A 27,088-nucleotide genomic window follows, 5' to 3' on the forward strand; every position below is an offset into this window, starting at 1 on the left:
TTGATGCAAAGCACTCAGAAATATAGTGATAAAATGTTCTCTTTTGTTTTCAGGATGGCTTCACTTCTAAGCAAATTCAGAATAAAATTCGCTGACATTAATATCATTTGTGATATCAATATGAAACCCAACAAAGAGAGGTAAGAAACATTACCAAAATCAATTACTTAGCAGCAGGCCTTTATCATGAGCTTGTTTCTTTTATGCTGAGCATTTAACAATTAAAAAAAAAAAAAAAAAAAAAAGCCCCACAAAGAATAAATGTCGCTTTATTGCAATCATTTCCTAAGAACCTACAGGAGGAAAAAGAAGAACCTTTTAACAATCGCAATCCAAAGTGTCAAAACCATAGGCAGCCTTTTTCTTTATGTTGCAATTATAAGATAATTTTAATAAAGCCTAACCAGACACCGTACTTAAGAACTTATGAGACACTAAATTTAACAAGCATTTGATAATGTATTTCCATATCTATTAGTTTGCAATACACTTCACCATATCATTCAGTCAGCCACAGTTCTCTTGTACACCTCTCTGCCAACTCACTCTACTGGGTTTTATCATGCATTTATGAACTTAGTATCTTTCTGGCCAAGCATAAGCATACTTCTTTGCCCACAGGTACAATATTATAACACACCTCCATCGCTCAAGTATAATAAATACATGTATAATGTACTGAAATGCATATTTTTAAAAATTAACTTATCTACAGACTTCATTTTCTCAGACAAGGGTTAGGAAGTTGGTAAGACAGCACTCAGGAAGCTCCACCTCCAACTATTAGGTCCAGTTGTTTTCAGTTCCATGCCACTATTAAACTTTTTGTGCTCCACAGCAAGTTAAAACATAAAAATCTGACCTTAACATTTTCCTCCTGTTTAGGCTTGCATTGACACTTTATATAGTGATACCTTCCATATACATGTTACAGGAGGTACTTAGTTCAGAACCTGTTGTAGACAAGGCCAGATGGAGGGTGAACACATCTCTCTTTTGCTAAGGGGAACTCCACTTACTCATGTTAGCTATGGATTTCCTTTTCCACGTATTGGAGGTCAACCAAAATCTTCGAGTCCCTGCCTTATAAAACATCTCTGTATTGAAACACCCTATTTCTTCTGCTATATGTAGACAGAAGTATATAGTACCTTCCTCAGGGAACAGCTGAATCCTAGTTCAATTCATAATATTGCTCTTGGTATTAAGGATCCTCTGAAGCATTCTCACTTTGCTATGCTCCCTTCTATCCCACCCCTTACTCAATAGCCTACAGAGACTTCATAGTCAAAGGGCTCATCTTCACCATGCAGAGCCTTTCCACTGAGTTGAGGTGAACCTCAGGTTAGTCTCTTAATCCTTCTAGGCCCCATTTCTCCCTACACACATAACTCCAAAACAGTACTAGATTCACCAGTGTTTCTACAACACACTGGAATTTTTTACTTGGGAGGTACAATTGAAGAACATAAAAATATTATTACTAGATACCTACAAATTGCTGAAGTCACTTATTAGTACTCTCTTGATCCCTCAAGTTAATATCGTTTTAATTATATAAAGAACTGTGCAGAATATTTTTCCCCATTACTAAGCAATGATTTTACAGAAATAAAAACTATCAAAAGGAATTTGAATCTGGTGTTAACATAAAATTCACATACATTTGCTGCAACAGCACTATCTGAACAGAGTAAGTGAATACAGTGCCAGATGCTTTCTAGATCACTGCATCTCTCCCCCAGCTGATATCCCAATTATTTCACTAATAATGAAAAGGATTATCACTTTTTTACATACTGAAACAGACACTAAGGATGTTGACGAGCTCGCTGGGAACTCAGCCATGGCAACGTTAAACGCTGCATTGCCTTTAAGCCAGCTCTTGACCTCCTGGCCATATTGAAAAGTCCAACCTGTGCCCAGGCTCCCATTTCACTTATTTCTAGGCCTGTCTGCATAAAGGGGAAAACACACTCGCATTAACACAAATAGAAACGCACTTGCATTAACATAAAGTACACTCCTTGAGATCTCTGTGGGACGATAGAACTACCCAATAAAGGGACAAGCAGGGAAGCATGGCAGGATAAGCTTCTCCAGATGATGAGAGTCACAAGCTTCAAGAAACAAACTGAAAGAGAGAAAAACCATGGAAAAGATGGGAAATGATCACAAATCTAATCTCCAGCAAAAATCCACAGTGTTTCCCTCAGCCCCTTGCTACAGGCGATTTATAAAGCCTGTTTTTTTATTTCATGAAAGCTGTGACAGAAAACTTGTACCAGTCAGGTGATTTCTCAAGTTAATGGTAAAACAATGTGAATAAAAGCTTATTATTTATGAGGAGACCCATATTCATTATTAATGTCAGTAACCAGTATATTGCGGTTCGGAGTTTCAGCACAACTCCTTTTAGTATTTTTGCTATAGCCAGGAAAATGCAACAAATTCTCTGCAACCACAACAGGCCAAATGCAGTGTTTTCATCATCCTATCCTCAAATAATCTTTTAGTTATCCTCAAATAGCCTCAACATATTGATCTGGTATAGATAAAACGAGGGGCACAATGCCGCACAGAACAGTTAAAGATTTTGCATGTTTTTCAGCTACAGTTATAGTCAGTGGGGTCTACCATACACAGTGTCTACAAGTAAGTAAGTTCATAGCCTGCAGCAAGACATCCTTTGCAATTCCTGTTTCAGTTGGAAATTCTTTGAAGAGATGATTGAACCATATCGCCTCCATGAAAGCTGCAAAGATATAACAACTGCCGAGAAATTAAAGCAAGAGACTCCGTGGAAAATTACAGATGCTGAGCTGGAAGCATTCAAAGAGAAGGTAAAGCCTTCACTACCTTTTTACATTTGTACCTATTCTTACACTGTAGACCAGATGCTTGAAGTTATTAGTAAGAAAATGTGAAATACCAGATATGGAATTACAAACATAACATGTACAAACCTGTATTTGATATTTATAATTTTCATTTGTGTTATAAACACTGCGGGTGTGTTATGATTACATTATTCAGCACTGTGTAAGACCTTGGTATGCTTTACAAAGTATTTTCCAGGCTAAGCTCTGCCTACATTCAAAGCTAGCCAGATGAAAGCCACGTCTAAGCCAGAAGCCAGAGAACTGTGCTAAGCCCAAGCTAATAACATCTGCTGAGGTTTATTAAGGGGTTCCACTGTTAAGTGCCTGAATCTCTTAAGAAGAGAACAGTTCCAAACATTCACCGCTTTGGCAAATTTAGAGGTGAATCCAGTCCTCACAGCTAGCTGCTGAAATTTGTGCAAAAGGCAAAATTTAGCATGGATTCTTACTTCAGTGGCAGAGCTGTCTAAACCTGCCTACAACATAGGAACTCTCCCCCAGTTTGAAACTATTTTAAGGCTGATGCTGACTGATCCACTAGGTAAATTAGAGACTGGGATGCTCTTGAATATTGTTGGAATGTATCTTTTTAGCAGTGAACTGACAGGCTTCATCTGCCCAGTGCTAACAGATCACCTAGAACTGTTGCATTCTTAAGACACAAGTTCTGCTGCAACTCTCAGGGAATGAATCCAGCAATCTTCTTTACAGTTCCTGTTGGATTAACCTGAGCACATTTGGAGTTTAGTTGTCTCCACTTTATGATGCTGGTAACTTCCTCAGTGAAGCAAGGACTGTGAGTATGAGATCAGAGATGCCAAGGGTCACAGCTGGATGTATTAACATAAGCTGAAATCAATGGCGATTTCAGATAACACACTATACTGCTGACTGCAGCAGCTGGGAAGCAGACTGACTGCTCACTGTATTACCCTTTTCATAGATTTGATAGCCAGCATAAAATGATGGTAGTCTGCTGCAGGAAGAAAACTTTTAAAACACTCTCAGAATAAATAATCAAAACCTGAGTCAGTCCTTAATCTCCATAAAAAAGTCAACAGAAATATACTCCCAAATATACACACTTTTGTACGCAAACAATGAGGATACAAGAGGAGGAAAAATACATATATACACACACACACACACAATGGTTAAGCTTGGTCTCATCTAGGTCCGTAACTAAAGAACCAAAAAAAAACCACCTCTATGTTTAAAGCAGTCAGCAATATGAAAGTGCCAAGTCTCTCTAAAATAACAGCAACAAAATGTTTAGCTTGCACACCTGGAAAGACATGCCTCTTATCTTTATCAGTAAGGCAGTTCTGGAAATTTTATGGAGGACATTAGAACACATTTAAAATTCAAGAGAAAAAAGCCTGGCAGCACCACAGATAAAGGATGATGTTACAGGATGACTCTGGTGAGATAACTTTCTAAATTACGAGTACTCTTATTTACGTAACACAGGTAAAACAACAGTGAAATTTCCATAGAGAAAGAAAATTTAAGGTCTGAATGGAGAAAAAAAAAATTACCTTTTACCTTCTCTACTGAAATAGAAAGGTTATTTTATGACACCACTGAAGATACATCTGTCTCCCATGCTGCAATGTCCCTGCTCTACCCTCTTATTCTCTATGACTTTTGTTATGTGTTAAAAAGTTTGAGAACCTGACCAAAGTAAGGTTGGCTGAATCTCAAAATAATAGCCATTTATGCAATGCAAAAACCATCCATACAAATACACAACACATAAAGCAGTTAACAGTCTTACTCTAGAGCCCTGGTCTTTTGGAGAAGATAATTTTTATAGGGTGGCAAGGTGATCGTTTACATGCTGATGTTTAGCCTTACTGGCATGGCAGCTCAACACTGCAAAAATAGATGAATGAATGTATTAACCATCAGCAAACAATATCACAAGTCTTTTCACAGCTCCAAAACAGCTATGCTACATAGCCAAACCAATACCTAAAAACTATGCCTGATCTGGCTATGGTACTGTGCCAGTACAAGAACAATCTCCATCCCCAGGAAACCATAAACAGATGTGAAGAAGTCTGGCCTCTGGGCATCAATACCAACCAAGAAACCCATCCTAGACAGCCTTGTATTTTGCCATCTCTGTCACGTTGGATCACAGAATACACTTGGCTTCCAGTACTGCCAACGCAGAAAATCTTTTGGGCAATAGGTAGGACTGCAGACCATTGACCTAACGATCTTTTTATTTCTCCCATGTTTTGGTTTAAACAGAGTTACCGCCAAGTCCGTTTGAATGAACTCTTACAAGAGCATTCGAGGGCAGCTAACCTCATTGTCCTGTGAGTTGCGTGGTTTTGTTTAACTTAGAGAATAATATTATGTGCATAGAGATTGTAGACTAGATCAACAGAAACACTTGTGTTAACTCATTGAGGACAAAAATAGCCTTTTAAAGTACCTTTTAAAGGTCTTAAATCTGCACTGATGATTCTCTGGGACTACACTAAATATGAATCTCTCCTCATATTTCTTCATAGCTTAAAGCAAAGCTGTACTCATGAATGTGTCAAAAACATAATCTTCACATCCCACTCTACACATTGAATGTTACACCTGCTTACCCACCTGCACAGAATAACTGTTTTCCTTCCATCCCAAGATATTAAGAACTCAAAGTTGTAGAAAGAACTCTTTTGATTTGCACATAATCAATGGAGATCATTTGCCAAGATCTACTTGAAACTACATGAAACTGAATAAGAATGATTAACTGCATAAAGGATGTCACCAATAAAAACACAAAATAAAGTCATTTTCAGATCAACTCCTAGATAGAATCTTTTTTTTTTTCATAAAGATACTCAAACAATCACTTAGTATTTATGATGCACAGATAAAGCTCTTTAGCCCCATTAATTCAGTCTCCAAAATAGGGGTGAATGTGTAATGTTTAAATTGACTCATATGTCAAAACTCACATCTCACAATAGCTACACATCAGGAAATAAACTGATGGACTGCAAAAATGTGCATGTAATGTATTTTTATCCTTTAAAAAAATCATTGTTGATGAAAATATTTCTTTATCTATTCAAGGTAAAGGTATTCACAAGCAGTTCATGCTCACAACAAATAGCCATGTTAATGGCATTAACTAGGTGACAAAGAATTTGCAACATTAAGACTTGATGGTAGCTTTGTACTTTATAAGATTAAAACAATCATATAGTCTAATTATGAACATTCAGAGTTGCATATGAACAGCTGAAGTTTTCTACTTAATATTTTGTGTGATGCATGTTCTCAGGTCTCCTCTCTTTCTTAATAATGTTATTTTTACTTTTCTGTCTATCTGAACAGGAGTCTCCCAGTGGCAAGAAAAGGAGTGGTGTCTGATTACCTGTATATGGCTTGGCTAGAAATTCTCTCAAAGAACCTTCCTCCAACTTTAATGGTCAGGGGCAACCACAAAAATGTACTGACTTTCTATTCTTAGAAAGACTTCAGTGCCTAGAACATCCCATGCTTGATTTCAACCCCACAATTTTAATGGCAGTGCTTTATTAAAGACACACTTATTTAATACAGATCTAAAACTTCACTTATTGACAGAATATTTATCAGAATTCAAAGCAACATAGTGGAGAGTTGGACAAGAAAATGCAAATGCTCCCTAGTGGTGTCACACTCCAGTGCAGGCAAAAGCAGGAAAATCCACCTGTATAACATGAGACAGCAAATGTTTTGAGAATACAATGAAGAAACTCCACTAATTTTATTTATATGGTAGCTAAAATGCTTGTGATATTCATTCTAGAGAGCCAAACTTATCAGCTAAGTGTAAAAAGTATTAAATCTATAAATGAATACTTTTAAATTGCACTGTCATAATTGCTACTAAACACAGAGGAGGATTAAAATCAAATGCATCGATGTGGGAGAGAAAAAAAAACAACTGTACAGTACCCATGAGGTCAACAGAACAGAAACAACAGAATACCTGTGATGCTGTTTAATTATATTACATTAAAATTAAAACCTATGCCTACAGCAGATTCTTTTACCTAAATTGTAATGCTTATTCAAATGCTTTTAGTTAACTTGCAAACAAAAAAGATACATAGAGATGGATTCTGTATGGCAAGAGCTGATAATGAATTTTCAAGCTTTGGCCTGGAATGGACCTGTATGATTTCAATAATTAAAGATGGTAAGTAAATTTCACAAAGAAATTAGTCAAAGACTAAATATTCTGACAATTTTTGCCATGACTGTTATGAGTTAATATAATTTGAGATTATACTTTGGAATGTAATATACAGTGATTCATGTAAGTGATTAGAAAGCAAATGATTAGCTGAGTTGAATGCCTTATTTTTTATTTATATAAATTTATGTTACTTTTTAGACTTTCTAAATAATACTTGTTATACATTAAGTTGAAATAAAGGAAATCCATTAAGCTATGCTGTTTTTCTATTTTCAATTCTGCAACATTATAGTACTTTATCATCTCAGCTGTCAATAAAAGCAGTTTCTCTTTTTAATGGGGAAAGCTATATCCTATGTCTAAGCATTATTTAAATTAAAGACCATTGAGGAGCACAGCTAATTTAATTACTGCTGTCCTGCAACTTCTTTGGATAGACTACGAGAAATCTAAGCCCCAGGAAAGTCGGTGGACCCTGATTTTCATTAAATGCTTATCTCAAAGCAGGCCTCAGATTCCATCTTTGCTTGAATTATGAGAATGTAACTTGTGGAAGATCTAGCACTCTATCTCCAAAAATGTCAAATATTTGATATTCATATTTTTCAAGTTCAGCAGAAGCAATTCAGCAGAACATGGTAATGTAGCCCAATAATCCATGGTTTATTTTCTCCATCTATTAAAGGCAGATATGAAATATTGGTATTCTCTCTTAACACTCCTTCTTACACATTTACAATGAGGCTGAAAGATCACTTTGCAGTTTAACTGCATGACAGAGATATACGAGTTTCCTAGATATGACAGACTTCCCCCACAACTCTGAGCAAACCAAACCTCAAATTCTGTACCTGCAAAACATGCAAATTATTCTGATCCTTCACAGTGAGGTGAGCAACAATAAAGGAGTTTGTTACATGCTGTCAAGTCCTTCCACCTTGGTGGAATTGCGGCAGCCACCACCCTTTCCCCTTACCGCAGACAACAAACAATATATCAAAATATATACATATTATATCAACATGTACAAAACAAAATATCATAAAGATGTTATCTTTGTGAGGTACCCAAGCAGTCAATGGAAAGAGAAAGAGCCTCTGGGTAAGCTCTAATTAGGCCTTCTGTAAGTGTGTTTTGTATCACAAGATATGGAAGGACTAGGGACAATTATGCATCTGCATTAAGACCTTCAGTTATGTACATGAGTGAAGATAGTTTCCTAAATATTTTCAACTCCAGTAAATTCTCAGTCCACAGGGAACATTGCCCCAAACTGATATAAGGGAACTAAGCAGATCAAAAAAGGAAGAGCATGATATGCGTTAGTAATGGCACTTTCAATACTACTCCTGCTTTTTTCACAGACATCACTGTAGGCATTCCAACAGTGAATCCCCAAGAATTAAATTTCTAAATGAACAGCCGTACAAAAACTAAGCACTAACATACACATCAATGGAAATCTCCTTGCTCAGACCACAGAGATTAAATAATTAGCACAACAGTGCTATGGGATTTATAACCAGCAACACAAATTCTACACATAGCTACCTGAAAGTGAAGTGCTTTTTTCACAAATCCACAAGTAATTTCAACACAACAGTTTCCAAAGAGCTTCTTCTTCACCACAACTTTAACGCGTCTACACGACTAATTTGGAGAGCATGCTAATTATAAACTCTTGAATTGCAACTTCAGTTGCAAAATTTTATTAGTCCACCTACCTCCTTTCCCACTCTGTAAAAGACACTTCCTTTTTTACATATATTATGCATAAAACAACTGCTGAATTTTAATCACCATGTTAGTAACTGAATTCTAATTACACATTTGACATCTCTAGAAAAAAACATGGCTCTAAAGCTGTCTAACACTTTTTGAGCATATATCACACCATGGGTTTAAATAGGCTAGGGTTGATTTGATCAGACATGACAAAGGCAAGCATAGATAAGTTGACCAAAGATGTACAAATGAGAAAATAACCACTCTTGAAGAAGTAAATAATATTTTGAGAATTCTACAATGGCCTCAGCCTACCACAGTTCATACAGCTACGCTTAAGGCCTAAGGGCCTTTTAAAAGGATCCAAAGGATCCACTACTGCTCGTCTCATCAGTGAATCTCACCTTTTCCTCCTCATGTTAGTGGAGCTCAAACAGGTATCACAGAAGGCATTGTATTGTAGTTCTTTAAATCTCTTTACAACCACTTGCAAATTGCCCATCCTGATCGTACACCCATAAGGCAGGATGCTCAGTAACTGTAATCCCTGTCTAGTGTTCCAGATCAGTATTCTTCCAACAGGCCTTTGACTAGATTTTCAGTCCCCAACAGAGTTTAGTTTGTTGTTTTTTTAATCCAACAGTGCAAGTAGAAGACCGTAACCAAAAATTCATTGTATTCTGAAGACAATACTGCACCTGGTCAAGCCACATTGGGCAAAGAGCATGCCAGTGTCCTACTTCACACCCAAAAGGGTTCTCCATTTTCTCATCATGATCACAGTGCAAGGCCCCAGCCACCCACAGAGGTTTAAGACTGGGGTAACTTACTGAGCAATTTTCATTGCACCTTCAAAAAGCCCTACCAGAAGCCATCCTGGCAAGGCAAAATGATGGCTGTCCTTCATTCTCAGAAACCCTGGATGTCCCTCATCCTTTCCCTCTTTTTCTAAAATTCTGTATAGTATTTCAAGTTCTTCCTTCAGGCAAAAACAGTTTTGGCAACTGACTGGTAGTCTGCAAGTAACAGACACGGCAACAGATAGCATGAATTAACACTAAGTCCAAGATACGGTGTAAACAGCAACACCATTTTAGCTACTATGGACTCATTTAACCATACCTGTTTGTCACCTCCCCTCTGTCAGAGGTCCCCATCTCATCAGCAAAGCTGGGAGAACAGAGTTCAAGGAACCCTCAACCTCTTCAGCTCAAAGCTCAGCAGCATCCCTCTTGGTGCTGACCTCAACTGCTGTGAGAGCAGAAAACATTCTGTACCGTTGCAACCCATGGCCAAACCCAATACATTTCAGCTCGCACGCTCTACAAATAACAACAATAACCCACAGCTATGCCATTGCTGGAATTTCATCAGAGGAAATTCAGTTTCAAGCAAAAATAAAGCATTAAAGTTGTTCTGTAACAGAGTAAAAAGCAATGACAAAATTCTACAGTCTCCACACAGTACAGCAAAACACAAGATCAAAAATAAAACTTAATTGCAAATAAACACCCCCACAGCAGCCTTTAAAATTACACATCTTAATCACTGTGAGAGAGACAGCTGTTCTAAGTCAGGCTGGGGTGGCAGCAGGGAAAGCTCTATTTTAAAGCCACATTTTTCTCCTAATAAAAACACTCATTCTATCACCAAAACTTCAGTGCAGAGAATTTTATGGATTAGCACCCCTTTCTATCACCAAAACTTCAGTGCAGAGAATTTTATGGATTAGCACCCCTAAAAGAAGCTCTATATTTCTTTCCATGGACCAGCAGCTGCCACTCTTATTCTCACTTTAGCAAAAAGGCAGATAATTTCAGTTTATCTCACTATTATTTTTCAAAGCCAGCAGATATGCCTAATGGAGAACAGCAATAGTCAGCAGTCAAGAATGCAGAAATGTTGACCAAATAACTGCTTATCTCCAGAGCAAACAACACATTCCCAGCACCAAGGCAAACTTGCTGACACTTCTGTCTTTTCTAAAAACCTGACAGGGGGAAGTGTTGGTCAGCTGAGGCCTTTTTCCTTGATGACAAGATGTTTTGACGAGTTCTCTTACCTGCTATGCAGAGGCTTCCTGACTACCTTACATGTAGCATAGAACCAAGCCCGCCTCACGGAGGAGCCAGGCCGCTCACAAAATCAGTCCTTTTCTGCACTACGATGTAGGATGCAATTGTAACCATTATGAAGTGCTGGCTGTATAAATAACCAGTTATGATCAGACATTAATGTGATGTAACTTCAAAAAAATATATAATAAAAAATCAACTCTCAATTTGTGAATAGGTTATTTCAGAAGTCATTAACTATTACTTTTTTTCCTACACAGGTCTATGGTACTGTTATAACTGAAGATACAACTCAATCTGAATTTAGTAATATTTATAAAAGGCAAGTAAACAGCGCCGGGTGCAAGGGGAGTCTACGCTCTACCAAAACGCACACACGAACATCGAACTTTCTAAATATACAGAACATTGCTTTTACATATTCATAAGAAACCCGAGTATGCCTATGCATATGTACAATTGGAAAAGGTATCAACTGAAACATAAACATGGCAAAGTTTTCCGAATTCCGGCAAGTGTTTAACAAACAATGCTTTAAGTCTATTACTATTAATGTCCATGACTGGGGGAGCATAGTTGGAGTTGGGAATCCTGGTTGAAGTGCTCCCATACCTTCCATGACTTTTTCATTGGTCACACATTTTTGCCTGGTGACCGGAATCTTCCATGTATAAGGGCTGCAGAACAAGCAACCCCAGACGGCGTGGCATCTCCTGAACCACCCTTCTTTGTTCCCTCTGAACTCTTTTACATTCCTGATGGCCTCATCGGTAAGTGTCTGATGTTATCACCAACCATGGGGCTTGCCGACCCCCATGGCCACACTCCCACATCTCCCCCTTCTTTATTAATATCTTCTTGACGCAAATTATTACCCCATATATCTCAGTACATATGCATTCTCATTCAAATGGTGATTATTAAGACTAGAAGTGCTGGACAGAAACAACGAAACCCCAAATTGGGATGTTTTTCAGAACACTGTTTTTCAGAGTGCAACATGCAGCAATGGTTTCACTGCCACCTGCCTGCACTTCAGAACGTGACACAGCCAGGAGAAACTCGCATACACAAAAAAATCTTTCAAAAAAATGTCATTAGGAGAGGGTTTGGGACAAAATTTGGAGGAGCAGAGAGAACTCCTACAGCCCGCAGCGACGTGCGGAGAGAAAAATACATCCATCCGCGAGGGGAAGCACGAGTCGTGCAGCCGCAAGGCGGCAGGTTCCGATGTCAGCCTACGGGGGGAGTTCGCTTGGCTTGAGGAGGAGGAGGAGGCGGAGGCGGAGAACTGGTACCACGGTTCCTGCAGGGGGCAGCGACGCAGCCGAGCCCCGCCTGCCGCGCACCCGCCATCGCCTTCCCCGGCAACCCCCGCGGGGTCCGCCCGCCCCTCGGGGGCGCCGCCGCCGCTGTGCCCCAGGGCTGCTCTGTGCCGCATGGCAGGTACGGGCCGTGCCGTGCCGGAGCCAGCGGGGGGTGTCGCTGCCCCGCAGCCCGCAGCCCCCCGGCCAGCGGCGGGGAGCGCCGGGAGCCCTGAGGCGTTGCGCCGCCGCCATGGCGGCTCGTCTGGTGCGGCTCCTGCGGCTCCGTAAGGAGAGGACGGAGGGGAAGGGAGGGGGACTGCAGGGGGGGGGGGGGGGGGAAGAGGCGGGGACTGAGCGGTTCCCGCCTGGCGTTTTCGCGCGCTTTTTGCCCCGCCTCGCGAGCAGCTCGTGTCGCCCCCCGCAGCCATGCCCTGCTCCCAGCCGGTCCCCAGCAAGAGGCACGCGAGCTCGGTGCCCGGGGAGCCCTCCGCCAGGCTCCGCTTCACCAGGCTCTCCGAGAACGCCTTCGCTCCCTCCAGGGGCTCCGCGCGAGCCGCGGGCTACGACTTGTACAGGTGAGGGCCCTCCCCTGGGGAGCGGCGAGCAGCCGCCCTGCGCCTCGGCTCCCTTGTGCCCGGCCCCCTCCCCGCATTTCCAGAGCTCCGGCCGTGCCGCAGCCTCCAGGTCATCGGGCAGGAGCGCTGTCAGGGTTGGCACGGCAGCACGAGCTCCTGCTGGCACCAGCACTGGGCGCTTTCCTGTGAAATAAAAAAAAAAAAAAAAAAAAAAAAAGTCAGCACTCGTGGGTTTGGTCTGCCAGAGCTCGTTGCTTTGCCACTCTCCTCTTGGCCGCTGGGTGCTGTGGCCAAGGACGTTGTGGCAGTTTGATAACGGCGCCCAGCAGGAGCCCTGGTCACGGCTCTGCAGGGCTAGGTTTGTTAAACTGGTAAGTGTTGTTCAGAGGCATGTGTTATGTCTAGGAATGTCTGCACGTGGTTGTTTGCATTGCTCAGTTATAAGATACAATCACTAGCTATATCAGCGCTCTGCTCTGCCTTCTTCCAATTTCCTTTTGTAGTATCGCTTAAATATCCATCCTGTCTTTTTCTTTCCCCTTAACCATCAGACTTCCTCTCAGAGGCTTTACGCGTCTCTGTGCTCTACCATGCTCAATGCTTTATATTGTATTCCGCTTTTCTAGGTTTGTTTTTGTCTTGTCCAGTGGTGTACTGTACACCTGGAAAAAGACAGCATTACAGAAAACTTTTTGATGCTTCCACATGTTTAAAAATAAGTTCTTCCTGTGATATATGGAATAATAATTCATGTCAAGAAGATGGTTGATATTAATAAAGAAGGGGAAGATGTGGGAGTGTGGCCATGGGGGTCATGAAAAGGTGTTTGAAAAGGACTGCTGTGGGGCAAAGGGTATAAGAGGGGAACCGGTCCTCGAGATGAAAAAAGGTAACATGATATAATAGAGTTATGTCATCAATCAAGAAGCAGGAAAAAGGAACGAATAGGGACAGGCTAGCAGGATGGAGACCAGGATGGGAACAGGGACACTGATCACCTCATGAAGATAGGTTCAGCCAAGCTCAGCAAACCACTCAAAGAAGCTCATACAGAAAGCCACTGGAAATAGGCACTGGAGGTGGAAAGAAGCTACAGCTGAGAGAAGTGGAGCCGCACACACAACTGCCCCTCACTGGTAAGCAGTTGTGCATCCTTAGAAACAAGGAGTGTCCTGGTAACCTTACAGCTTATTCTCTTTATTAACAATCAGACAGTTTATGATCCTGAAATATGGAACCAAATTGTGACTTGTTGAAAACGGACTCTACAATCTTATTCATTGTAGAGTCCGTTTTCAAAGTAGGTATATTTATTCAGCACTGGGCAGCATGGAGGGTAGTCCCACCAAAGTTGGGCACACCTGATGCGGCAACTTGCCTTGGTTTTATGCCATAAAGAGTTACATATGCATGAAGTTTCACAATATACCTATACATATTCAAAACCCATCCCCACTTCATATTAAAATTAGTTCCAAGGAGTTATTTCCACAACTTCCCATCTGCGCTTGTGCAGTGTATTCTGGTGGTGGTCATCAGGGGTCATGGGGATGAAGATTGATGACTCTTCCTCGTCACTGCTTGTTGACCTCTTGTCTTTGTGCAGACTCAGTTGCTCCTTGGCTCTTGTGCATTCGCAGAACCAGTTTCTGCCACTTTGTTAAGATAGGCTCACACTCTTATTAGTAGACTGACCTTGGTAAGGCGCCCAAGGCTTCTTGCTTTAGTTAATTTGCACAATGCACCATAGTTAGCAAAGACATGAAGTAGCATCCTAATTTAATGCTGTCAGTGCTCTATCGCTACTTGATAAGATTCTCCTAACTCCCTCTCTCTACTGAGGTCAAGGTGTGGGACTCTACAACTAAAAATGACAAGGTTGCAGTGGGATTGCTCAGCACCTGGTGAGCAATCTCTGAGGCCTTAAAGAGCCATATGGGGCCACAGTCAGACACGTGTGGTTTGCCAGGGAGTGAGGAAGCTGCGGGCTCGTACAGACAGCTACGCCACTGCCCCCCCACCGCTGCTGCCATCACAGGCCCCCTGTTATGCCCCTTGTTGACCTGGACGTGCCTTTTGACCCAGGCCCTATTGGCCTTGAAAAGGAGGCGGAATGTTTGTTTCCCTTCAATCCCTGAAGAACAGGATACATAAAGTCCGAAGGATGAGTTGCTTGACAACTTAAAGCGAGACATTGTTCCCATGACTAGCCCTGGAATTCTCCGGTGTTTGTAATCAAGAAAAGGAATGGAAAATGGAGACTTAAGTGAGCTGAGAAAAATTAACGAAGCCATGGAAGACACGGGAGCACTTCAACCAGGATTCCCAACTCCAACTACGCTCCCCCAGTCATGGACATTAGTAGTATTAGACTTAAAGGATTGTTTGTTAAAGACTTGCTTTTTAAAACTTTGCCATGTTTATGTTTCAATTGATACCTTTTAGCAGATTTTTAGGTTATAGTTAGCTCACCTGATGTAGGAAGCTTAATCAGAAGAGAAACTCCTTAAAGTTTCTGCTTTGGCACACAAAATTGCACATCCTTGTTGACCTGGTTAATTTCAAGTTAATGTCTATGTTTTGTTTCTCCCTTACTAGTTAAAAACAGTTAGGAAACAATCTCACAATTATGCTGTTCAAATGATGCTACTGAAAGTTAGCACTGTGAAAATGGGAGCATCTTGTATTTTATACAAATATTGTCAATCTGTAACTTTCTTGTATAAATTCCACGGTAGGTCATGTTCTCCTACATCCCAACAGGAGGAATTCTGGGTAATTTTGTACCTTAAAATACAGAGGTGTCTTTTTTCCATATTCTATATAAACTAGTGTTTATTTCTGTAATGCAGTGCCTACGACTGTGTGATACCACCTATGGAAAAGGCTGTAGTGAAAACAGACATTCAAATTGCTCTTCCTTCTGGTTGCTATGGACGAGTAGGTAAGTAAGCAGGCCATGAAAAAACTGCAGTCACTGCAGAACAGGTTTGACATGATTTTTACATTAATATTCTTGTTTTCATATATTTTATGTGTGCAGAATAAATCTCACATCTATGTGTTTGTTTGAGCCTAATAGTAGACATTTGTGAAAAACATTTAGTAGATATAACAATAGTAGACATTTTTGAAGTTTGCTAGTAAAAATGTTCATAACCTGTATACAATGTCATAGGCTATGCAATAGTTAATTATTTCTCTGCAGTTTCAGAATTCAAATGACAAAGACCAATAAATAATGGATAAATGGAAAATGCACCCTTGACTATTTAAAAACTAACTCTGAGATAGGAGAGTATGGTAGTATTTTACTACTTTTAGTGACAAAATAATTGAGAGAATGTGTACAAGGTATTAGGTTACGTTTTATTCATTCTTTTTCTGAATTACATATAAATCCTTAAGTAAAAACAAACAGAAAAACAGCTACCTCAGTGGAAGAACGTGCTCAGAGTTTGCTGTTTCCTTTCATCTAAAAAGAGAGTGCACGTGCATTTATTTTAATCCAAACAAAAAATTCTGGAGAGAGTAATTTTTAGCACCTCATTAAAGTTCGCCAAGATGTATATTAAAAAAACAATTGCACATCATTTAATGTGTATAATAGTCTTAGTAAATTGCTTGTCAGATATTGTTTTCCATCATAACTAAAATGGATTGACCTAATAATCTTCTGAGATTATTCCAGAATAGTGGAAACAGCTAAAAAATAAACCAACACTAGATAGTCATTGTCTGCTACAGCATGGAGAAACCTGCTCTGCAGTTGATGGTCTAAACAAGGATATACTTGCATCATTTAAAGATTTCAATCTTAATGTAGCTTGTAGCAACTGCTTTTTAAATATATACAATAACACGTACAGTAGTTCCCGTAAAATCACATTTATTTTAGAAAGACCATGGAAACAGTTCTTGCTGACACAACTTTAAGCAAACACACTAACCTATAAATGTTTTGTAAGAGTTTAAAAACAAAATTAATACACTTAAAATTATTGTTTTCTAGCACCACGTTCTGGTTTAGCTGCAAAGCACTTCATAGATGTTGGTGGTAAGATTTTTATTTTTACTATAACTTCGTAAATCTTGATTGTTATAAGTGCCTTAATTTAACATTGTAATATGTGTAAATAAATAATCCTGGCTTCTTTAGTCGTCTGTCAAAAGGAGATAATTGGGTAATACCCCAATGACCAGTAAATCACACTTACTTTAAAACTTTATGGTTTATTACTAATTTTCCTATACTAACCACAGAGCATTCATATAAGCAGTGCATGGCATAGCTGTTATTTTGGGGTTTAGACATTAAAGTGATTTTTTACAGTATGCTTTCTTCATTTTCATGAAATACCTGTGTGTGATTCTTTTCAGCATAGTGTAAGATCTAAGTGAATTAAATTAAAGCATATAGATTTTCTTTTATACAGAAGACACAGTCATTGTAAACAAATAAAATGATAAAAAACCACTGGAATACACCATTACTGTGGGCAGTTCTTCACTTAGAGAAAATTTTTCATTAGGTTACAAAGAACCTAAAACTGTAGTTTACTCTTAGTGATCAAAATGCAACAAATATAAAGCAAATAAAATTTAAACTAACTTTGTATGTTTATTGATTTAAAATCTGAAAATCTTTTGAAACAAGTAAAGCAAATCCCACTTTCTACAGGTCTTTCCTTTTTTATCAGTTTTAGCAACAGATGTGTTTTAAACAGGTTGTCTTCTTAATATACTTTGAACTTTTCCTTAATCTTAATTAGAAATTCACAGATCTCTAAAAACAATTATTATAGGTGTATATGCATAAAACCAGAAACCTTTATGAAAGTCTCAGAATCACACATTATAAATATATATATACACTAACACTTTTTGATCTGAAAGTTAAACTAGGAGGTACTCAAAGGAAATAAAAAGTGCTTAACAGGATGACCTGTTCAGTTTTTCAAAAAACAAGCGTTTAAAAAACACAAGTTAATGATTACTAACAGTTAGTAGAGGACCTTTTATGGAGAAAAAAACAAAAACAACAACAATTGCTGTATCATTTTAATTTGTTCTGACTAGGTACATTTCTGACAGTGAAAGCCATTACCCATTTAAGTAAAAATACATTGTAAGAAGTCCTGCAAGTCAAGGAGGAAAAAATGGGATCATGTAAGAACACGTTCAGAATTCACATCTGCTAGGTGTGGCTGCTTTCCAAAAAAGCGATGTGCCAAAGTTCTGACAGAGTAAGACAGTATGTCAGACTGCCAATTCTAATGCACAATTTTTCCAAAAATGATTTAGATGATTTCTACCCAATAAACATAATTTAGAAGAGATTCTTAGTGCGCAGCAGTGTGTATAATTTTTGCAGCATGGTGTTGTGGAATAACAGAATGCCAAGGCAGAAAACTTATTGTTAACTTTTTTCCCCAGTATGCCTAGTACGTACAGTTTGTTTCTGACCCCATGCAGAAGGAGGACTGTCAGGTCCTCCTGGATTATGCCTTCTTGTATCTTCCAAGGATCATATATTTTCTGATACAAATAGTATAGTTTGAACTCAGGTGGTAGCTAAGCTCAGACTATGTGAATGGAGGTATAATACATTTAAAGAGAAAAGGATTGGAAGGCAATTAATTTTACAGAAACTTTATACAAAATGGAATTACTTCATGGAATTTGAAGTTATTGTGGCTTTGAAAGTATTACAGTTATTCAGCACAGCATTAGACTGGGGGTTTGGCCACAAAATATTCTTAATACATACCTTCAACTCTGATTGCAAGTTTTGTTTGTATCATGCATGCTTTTGAGGGAAAAAAAAAGTCCTTACTCTGCTTCTGCTGAAAAGCTTTCATCCTCAGAAGTGTGTGGGAAGCACAGTTCTCACCTAGAAAGTAAGTCTGAAGCTTTCTAGATTCTTTACTTCATAGCTAAGCTTACAAATGTTAAGTGCTTTAGTGAGTGTTTTTTTCCGGTTGACTGAATACTGTAAGTAACATATGTTGCTGACCAGTTCAGACACAGAAATATTCATCAGTCTTCCGCATTGAATTACCAGACAGTTTTCAATTCCTAGAGAGCTCACCTGTCTTTGTTTTTACACGCTATTTCATTTCTTTGGGCTGGGTCATCCTCTCCAGGGGTAAGCTTGCTGAAACAAAGAAGGAAGCCTGAATTTTAAAGTGATATTTACAAATTTCAGTTTTCTCAAATTAAAGTGGCCACTGCTGAAAAGCCACTTTTAAGAGAAACTACCTAATGTTTAAGCTTGAACAATTTTCAGAAGAATTTTACTCGCTTACTGTGCCAACAGTGGTTAAACACATGGCAAACTTGTAGTGAGTGGTGTTAGAACATGATATATATTCATTGAAGGGCAGGATTCTCTTACAAACATATTCAACTTGATCTAAAATTACATATTTTTGGGGAGGGTATGGCCCTTGGATAGCCAGTCTGAAAGCTACGATGAATGCAGGAAGGAGTTATGGCAGCCTGATTTCTAAAAGTAATAATGTTAAGATAGGTGTAGAAATAAAAAAACTCAGTGTTATCTGTATGCTTTTAAATAATAGCTCCATATTATTACCCCAAAACTCATTGCCAGTCTCTTTAGTAGTACTCAAGTAGGTGGTCAAAAGAAATTGGTGTCTGTTCATGACAAGCTTTTCAGCCAATACTTGTAAAATAAATTTTAGTGCCTATACATAAAGCTGAGATTCTGCTAATGCCATTGTTTAAAAGTCAGGGAACACATCTGACTAGATGGATTATAGATTTGTATATCCATTATAGTCAGTATCACTCCTTTCAAAAAAAAAAAAAGGTTTGAAGTTTGAGAAAAGATAGAATACTAACATGCAGTTAAGCTCCAGATACTCCAACACAAGCTAAGTTTTAGATACTGTTCTTTTTTTTCCCCCTCCAGAAAATAGTAAGAATGACAGGTAGACCAAGAAGCATCATTAGCAGTTAAGCACTAACCAACGCATCAAGTGTGATTTTTGTCATTATGTAGAAATAAACTTGTTTTCTGTCAGATACAGAGGTAGAAAAGTTAAATTAAAATGCCTTTAAGTTGCACCAATTGTTTTACAGACTTTCTTTAGATAATCCCAGCAGAAATGTGACAGTATTTTCTTGCCTGTATAAATTTAAGGGTATTGCTTCAATTGATACATTCTGTACCCACAAAAGCGTAACTATTTAAATAGAATTAGACTTTAATAATCACTTTAGAGTATTGTGTTACATCAGAACAGATTATATTATAACAAATAAAACTAGCCCTTGATATGTTAAACTAGCAAATTGCATTATCAGTCTCTAATTACATTATCTGTCCCAGCGTATAGTCTAGAAAAATGTTTTCTTAGCTGCACAGAAATGTTTGAGAATGGCTTGTCAAATTAAGGATATATCCAAAGAGCTAATGATCTTTTAATGGGCATTTATGAGCATACGTACACAATTTTATCTGCCAAGTGTAAACTCTGACTTTCAGCTCCTCAGCTGATTGATGCACATCAACAAAGGCACCAAATTAATGGACAACTGACCACAGAACTTGAGTGATGCTTAAAACAGTTTGGACTGGTATTAACAATTGGTTGAATCTCCCTTTGTCACGCATATATGTAGTATGTATAAATTATATGTGTAGCACTCTTACTAACACTTTGTGTCACCCCTAGTTTAGGGATTATGTGAGGATTATAGATTATTTTGTGTTTTAAAAGGAGGAAGGTAGACTACATTTCTAGAAGTTAGAAGCAGTTTTCACGGTGTTTTATAGTTCAGCTGCTTATGCACTGACACAGGCTTGCAGGGTTCAGTTTTTAAAGGTTTTAAATATTGATTTGTAATACTGAACTGTGGTAGAAATTGTGCAAGAAACCTCTTAGATGTGATGACCAATGTAAGTGATGCATTGTGATGCTCAATTTAGCTGATGACTTTCAGAAAGTTGGTCTGACCTAAAACAAACAGTGGAGGACTTGTACCTGTAGCTTCAGTACATCAGGCTCTTTGAATCAACCAAACCAAATGCTATATTCAGGATTTATTTATTTTTTTTAAAAACTTTGATTCTGGAAAACGTTCATACATAGCAACCCCTAAAATTTGTTGACTCTTACTTCTGACAGTACTCTGTAGGTAGGATCCCTTTAAACAATTGCACACAAATATCAGTGACCTAACAAAAAAAAAACCTGCATGTTTTGCTGATTTTCCAGAACTCAGGGATACTCCTGGTCTTACTAGCAGCTTAATTAGGCTACTTTTCAGAAATGTGGTTGGATTAATCCAAAATATTACATGGGAAATAGAGCTCCATAAATACCATTCATACCAGAACAAGTGCAGAGATCACACAATAACATTACGTACAGTATATGATGCAGTGCTTTCACACAGCTGAAGAAACACAAAAAAACGTTCAGTTTCTATTCTTATGTGTATAGGTTGAGCTTCAGCAATAATAATTCAAAGTAAAGTATAGTCATAGTACAATTTATTTTGACATCTGTGATCTACGGGTAGCATTTTGTATGTACGATTCCTTGAATGCCTGGGAAGGACATTCATTTTACTATTTCTGCAGGTATTATGCAAAATACATACTTTGGCCCACAGGGAAATCTAATTTCAATTTTTTATATTAGAAACATACTTCCTGTATCTGAGAGGGGAAAAGAGAAACTGAATGATAATTTTTATATATTGATAAATAATCTGCTGAACTACCTTTCTAAAGATTACAGAATATAGAGTTAATAGTTTATATACAATAGTAAGCTTTTTATACAGTATTTACACTTGAATGTAGCTGGATTTTCCTCCCCTGGATGCTCCCATTGCTTCTGAAATGAAGGAATCTGCCCTGGTATGCACCTTACCCTCAGCCTTTCACAGCAGAAGAACAAGAACTCAGTTCTTCCCAGCCTTTGTGCTTTGCTTTGTGCTTTTAATCCATGAGAAAGCCCTCAGTTCCTTAAAGCTTTAGTTCTTGTAGCTTGCCTGAGATAAGGGACTGGAATCCATGTAAATCCATAAGTTCCTAAATAAAGTATTAGAGTTAAGAAAACAAATTTGTGCTTGACACTCTAGGAGCTGTAGTTAGCAGAATAAATTGAGGCTAAAATTGGTACAGCTGTCTTGATTTCAGATAGGGTATTGCAACTAAAATTAGTAGTACAGTGGCAAAACACTTCTTATTACATGATGGTGCTTTTCAGTTCTTTTTGTAAGATTAACTAGCAGTTTTAGTTGTGTCAGTGTTTTCATATATACTGTTTAATTGCATGAGTAGTATAAGGGATGTCATTATGAGATATGGCATTCACTGAACTAATCTAAACAAGCATTATTTAAAATACTGACAACATTTATTAACAGAGTATCTTCCTTAATTCTTTGTCAGCTGGTGTAATTGATGAAGATTACAGGGGAAATGTTGCTGTGGTACTCTTCAACTTTGGCAAGGAGACTTTTGAAGGTACGTGTTGAGCTAGACAAAGCCTGTTTTCAGCCATCGGATGGGAAACGAGAAACTAATTTTGTTTAAAAGTCTACACAGAGATAAAGTTATCTGAGAACATTTTTACAATTAACAAAAACATGTAAACTTAATGTCCTGTTAAGGAAACCTGAAAAGTTTCTACTATTAAATTAGGTGACGTGCAGAAAAGAACTACTTAGCTAACCTGTAGATTCATGAGCTTTACTGAAATACAACTTCGTATTTTGGTTTCTTTCTTGCTTAGCAAAAAAGATTTGAGATAAAAAGTCTGTGATTCTGGGAAGTATGAGTAATAAAGATAGAATTTTCCCTTAATCGTGCTCTCCTTTTGCAAATGCAGTTTTAAGCCTCAGGACCCAGTTAACATATTGCTAGTAATTTGTGCTGTGAAGTGGCAGAAAAGGCTGCAAGATTCTTACGGAAGTTCTCTGAATCAAATTGGTACTAATCAGAGTTCTTGTTTTCCTTTTATCAGTTCGGGTTGTTTTTTTTTGCCCCAGGGAAATTAATTCCTGTATCTAGTTCACAAGGGAGCTACATCGTGGAACTTGCTTACAGCATCTACAGTATTTATGCATAATAACACTTAAGATGCCACGGTGTAGCAGCAGGAATGAGGGGAGATCTCTTGAGCTAGTATTGCTGTTGAAACTTCATTTGTGAGGCACAAGCACAAGTTTATCACATCCTGTATATTTCTGGGACTATTAATGTTTGCTTAACTAAGCTTCAGATAAGTATTTAAACTTAAATACATTCTCATACTCTTAGAAAGGGATTGTCTAAACTATGTATTGGTTGTTTGCTTTTTTTTGAAAAGGAAATTATAATAATTTAACTTTGTTGCAGTTAAGAAAGGGGATAGGATTGCCCAGCTCATCTGCGAACGCATTTTCTATCCTGAGCTAGAAGAAGTTCAAGTAAGTTGACAGAACTTGATATTTCTGCTATCTTCAAGAATCAGTAGCTTAAGATAGTTGTATATAAGCTGAAATTCATGGTTTATGTAAATACTTTGTATTAAAACTACTTTCAGTGTTCGGCAGCAATGCTATCATGCTCTTTTGAATAAAAATCTTTATGCATTTACCTGGAGGGTGGTTTTTTTGTTTTCTTTTTGTTTTTTTTTTTATTTTAAGTCTTCAGAGGTAGAAGGCACATGAGAAATATTTTCATTTGGTATTTGTTTAAACTTGCACAGAAAGTATTCAAAACTCTCTCTCTCTTAAAATGTTTTATTTTAGTTTGAGTTATAGCTAGCAAGAAGCTGAGTAAATATATCCTCCTCTATGGTAGATGATATCTGCTGTGTAAAAATTAAAGGCAAGTTAAAACACTAAACCAGCTTATCATCATTGATGTCTTTCAGGCTCTAGATGATACAGAACGTGGCGAAGGTGGCTTTGGTTCTACAGGAAAGAACTGAAAGTTACTGTAATATGCTTTCTGTGTTGTTGCTTTTTTGTTACTCCTAAATATTCATTTGAGGTAGGAGTGGGATTTAGATGTACATAAAAATAATCTCAAGTTTTATACAGCATTTTTGTACTTGTTCTCCTTTCTAGGTTTATAGGCAGTTAATTCAGCCGCATTATGGGGGAAATGTGCATGAATGACTTGATCGATTGGTTGATGATTTATTTTTTGTAGCTTTTTGGTCCTCAGTAATAAGTACTTGTTTGTGCTGATTATACTGCAATAAATCTAAAAATAATTTAACAGTGTGATTTTATTTTACGCATCCTTAGTTAAATTACCTAAACAGAAATTGCTGATTGTTACCTTGTCAGTTTATATTAATCTTCTGAAATCCAGTTTTCATGTATCTCAGTATTTCATGCTGAGAGCTCATTTCATAAAGAATCAGTGATAATATAGAATATAGCTACTGGTATGACTTCCTGCTCTGACCTAAATCAGAATAAGGTGAAGATATATACTATTGCATCTTCTACCTGTCAAAAATGCATGTTTCTGCTCAAAGCTAATGTTATGGCTTTGATCCTTAGCTCGTCCTCAGTCATTTTTTCAGCTTTCTATTAATAGAGCAGGCAATATAATGTTTGATCTAAGTAACACAACTCATCTGGAAATTATTTCTCTATAATAAATAAATGCTATGAAATATGCTGCTTGTTGATATGAATACATGAATAGGTACTGAATAAGGTACAACATGAATAAGGTACTGTATGAAAGAATGATTCTGAATTACTGCAGCACTCCATAAACTGCCTTTTTTTTTCCTTTTTCCAGTGGGCATACTTGTTGCAGTAGGTATCTTTACCAAAAAAGGCTCACTTATTTTGAAAAATTGTATATAGTTGAGTTCCCTTTCATCAGTCTCCTCAGTCGTTATCTAGAGAAGCGTGAAGCATGTAACAAGTTTAAGATGACTGCAAGGTTTTTGTCAGTAGGGTTTCTTTGGGGGGGGGGGGGGGGGGGGAGGGAACGGAGGGGGGAAGAGGGAAGTAACTGAAGCACTGGAAATGCTTTCAAGCTCATCTCTACACCAAACTCCTCCCTGTATGCATCAAACCACTGCACTAGATAACATTCTGATAATTCCTTTAATAGAGTTGGGGTCTTGCTTCAATATGAGTAGCGAAGCTGTAGAAGATAAATACTTCCTACAAGGTACCAAGTTGCATACCAGCATATTGAATGTTCTGAAATTGATACTTATTTTTAAGAGTCCTGCAGACTTTAATTTACAATAAACATGGAAAGCAATGCCCTCCAGATTATTTTAATGTTTCCTTGTGAGTATCTGTTAGAGCAGTTTATTTTTTTATTATTATTATTTATTTTATTTTTCTTTAAAATTCCCGTCTTTTACTCATACAACTTACCCTTTCCTATAAGCAGGGAGAAGATAGACTGGTAATTTTTCAGCAAAGTTTAAACTTCATAATTTTAAGCTTTAATTAGCACATTTGATCCTGTTTTAATAAAAATAAAAAATAAAATGTTTAAGAATTTTTATATTAGCAAAAGGAAGAGAGGACTACTAACCTTGTTGATCTTGCTCAGTACTAGCCTATATAACAACTAGTTATAAATTAGTTCTGTAATTTAGTGAAAAGCTGGCTAGGTTTGTCTTTGACTGAATGACATGTGTGATTAAATCACCTCACAAGAAGCCAGAAACTAATGTACAAGTCTTACATCAAAGATATATAGACAGATTCTTCTCCAAAATCTGTCACTGAGGAGTGGTTCCCAAGGCTCACTGTATGAGACCAAAGAGATGGAAAGCTCTGAAGCAACTTGGAAGTAAAATGCTATTTGGGAAAAAAAAAAAAAAAAAAAAAAAAAAAAGGAAGAAAATAAAATTAAATTAAAATGCTATTGGACTGCTCTCCATTGTCTCACAAATAAATAGCTTTGTCTGAACCTGTTTAAAGTTTACACTGTTAACTACCGGCTATTTGTAGAAGTGGCAAAGCTTGAGGAATGATACTGCAGAATCTCATTGTGTAAAAGGAATGTGGACCTTTTACAATGGGAAATAATTTGGGGGAGGGGGAATTCTTGTCTACTGCAGAAAGTGGCTTTTTCCTGCAGGGAAAGGAAAAGGATATTTCTGCTAACAGTCTGCCCTCTTTCTGTTAGAAATGAATTTGACTTGTTAAAAATAGAGGTAGATCTGACCTTCAACTCCAGATGAATTTGGTGGAGAAGGCTAACCTTTGAATTCAGATTCTTGGGTGCAGCTTCACCACCATCGTTTAGGCACCACTGAGATGTGAGAGGGTTCAGTTTTCCAGTTTGAACTGAAATACATACGACAACTTGGAAGGTTACACATTCCAATAAGCTGATGAGAGTCTTTAAGGAAACAGATGATCACTAAATGATTCCTACCATTTGAGCTCTCCACTTAAGGCTAAAAGCTTAAGAGAAAAATTATGGAAATAACACCATTTATTTCTAGTCCTTTTCTTGTTTCCCCAAAGTATTAACCTGGTCTTTGGTGGCTGTGAATTCAAGCACTGCTTCCTTAGTTCAGCTACAGTTATATTACTCTCTGTGTCACACTCAGAAGTTTTTGGATCTGTCTAATGTTTTTCAATAAATCAGCCACTAGATGGCACTTAAAGTTTGCTTTCTTTTCTACTTTTTTTTTTTTTTTCTAGAGGTATTTTTCAGAGATCTATTCATCTGTAATTAAGAGGTGATGACTCCCATTGGGACTAAGTTGGCGGAAAGCAAGATGCAGCAATATTTGAGTGAAAGCAGGCAAAAGTATAACCATTAAAGGGGGAACAATGACTGTAATTTAAATAAGATTTGGGTGGTTGCAGTGTTTGCATAATCCCTCCTGGCATGCAAGAGCAGTAGAGAAGCCTGTGGCTTTGCTCTCCTGCTGTGTTTCAACAAAAATGGAAAATTGTAATGAACAGCAACATTTTTCCTATCTTTAATGTTCATTCTCTTATTCCCCCTTCCTCCATTCCTTTAAGTAGAATGCAGTTTACTTAAGGATTGCATTGTAATAGAAGTAGCATATAGCTTGATAAACTGTATTGGGATTCTCCAAATCAGATGCTTATTGCCGCAACTTCAGGACAAATTAAAACTTAGTTAATGCATGTTAACCCAGTAAAGGCAAGTAACATACAGTAACATGAATTAAGGGAAATTTTATTAAAATTCCCTAGTTTGTGTTGGTTGCTACTCTTACAATAGCTCAGTCCACTACTCTTGTATTCCCCCCCCCCCATATATATTTTTATAACTATCATTGTATTTTGGCTTAAAGATGGTTAAATAAGTTTCAGTATTAAGTAAACT

The 27,088-nt window shown here is 37.9% G+C and overlaps 2 protein-coding genes and 1 long non-coding RNA gene across 12 annotated transcripts in view; 2 read left to right on the forward strand and 1 right to left on the reverse strand.

Annotated features, from left to right (window-relative positions):
* The window catches only part of SLC12A1 (solute carrier family 12 member 1), a 52,582-nt gene extending 45,246 nt beyond the window's left edge, over positions 1 to 7,336 (forward strand). For 4 of the 7 annotated variants that reach the window (XM_038184970.2, XM_038184974.2, XM_038184973.2 and 1 more), the window contains 4 exons: positions 54 to 140; positions 2,708 to 2,843; positions 4,920 to 5,079; positions 6,231 to 7,336. In XM_038184970.2, coding sequence (XP_038040898.1) covers positions 54 to 140; positions 2,708 to 2,843; positions 4,920 to 5,079; positions 6,231 to 6,289 — 442 coding nt within the window. In that variant the 3' untranslated portion in view covers positions 6,290 to 7,336. Of the gene's footprint in view, positions 1 to 53; positions 141 to 2,707; positions 2,844 to 4,919; positions 5,080 to 5,141; positions 5,210 to 6,230 lie in introns of all 7 variants that reach the window. The other 3 variants (XM_038184972.2, XM_005019499.6, XM_005019500.6) reach the window with 1 other exon arrangement.
* Positions 1 to 12,028, reverse strand: part of LOC106017105 (uncharacterized) — a 41,683-nt gene extending 29,655 nt beyond the window's left edge. The window contains exons 1-2 of one of the 2 annotated variants that reach the window (XR_001190336.5): positions 10,636 to 12,028; positions 9,928 to 10,056 (exon numbers count right to left, since the gene is read on the reverse strand). This is a non-coding gene — a long non-coding RNA (uncharacterized lncRNA). Of the gene's footprint in view, positions 1 to 9,927 lie in introns of both variants that reach the window. The other variant, XR_011812150.1, reaches the window with a different exon arrangement.
* A 164-nt stretch (positions 12,029 to 12,192) lies between these two features.
* DUT (deoxyuridine triphosphatase) lies at positions 12,193 to 24,010 on the forward strand. 3 transcript variants are annotated; one of them, XM_038184977.2, is made up of 7 exons: positions 12,193 to 12,326; positions 12,612 to 12,762; positions 15,615 to 15,706; positions 16,775 to 16,819; positions 22,193 to 22,267; positions 23,141 to 23,211; positions 23,661 to 24,010. In XM_038184977.2, exons 1-7 carry the CDS (start codon positions 12,320 to 12,322, stop codon positions 23,715 to 23,717), a joined length of 498 nt encoding a protein of 165 aa, XP_038040905.1. In that variant the 5' UTR covers positions 12,193 to 12,319; the 3' UTR covers positions 23,718 to 24,010. The 3 variants fall into 3 exon arrangements, with proteins under 3 accessions (XP_038040905.1, XP_038040903.1, XP_038040904.1); XM_038184975.2 differs by having other exon boundaries at positions 12,218 to 12,452; XM_038184976.2 differs by lacking the exon at positions 12,193 to 12,326 and adding an exon at positions 12,336 to 12,471.
* The last annotated feature ends 3,078 nt before the right edge of the window (positions 24,011 to 27,088 follow it).

Source organism: Anas platyrhynchos, chromosome 11 (genome assembly GCF_047663525.1).
Source record: "Anas platyrhynchos isolate ZD024472 breed Pekin duck chromosome 11, IASCAAS_PekinDuck_T2T, whole genome shotgun sequence".
NCBI classification, from domain to species: domain Eukaryota; kingdom Metazoa; phylum Chordata; class Aves; order Anseriformes; family Anatidae; genus Anas; species Anas platyrhynchos.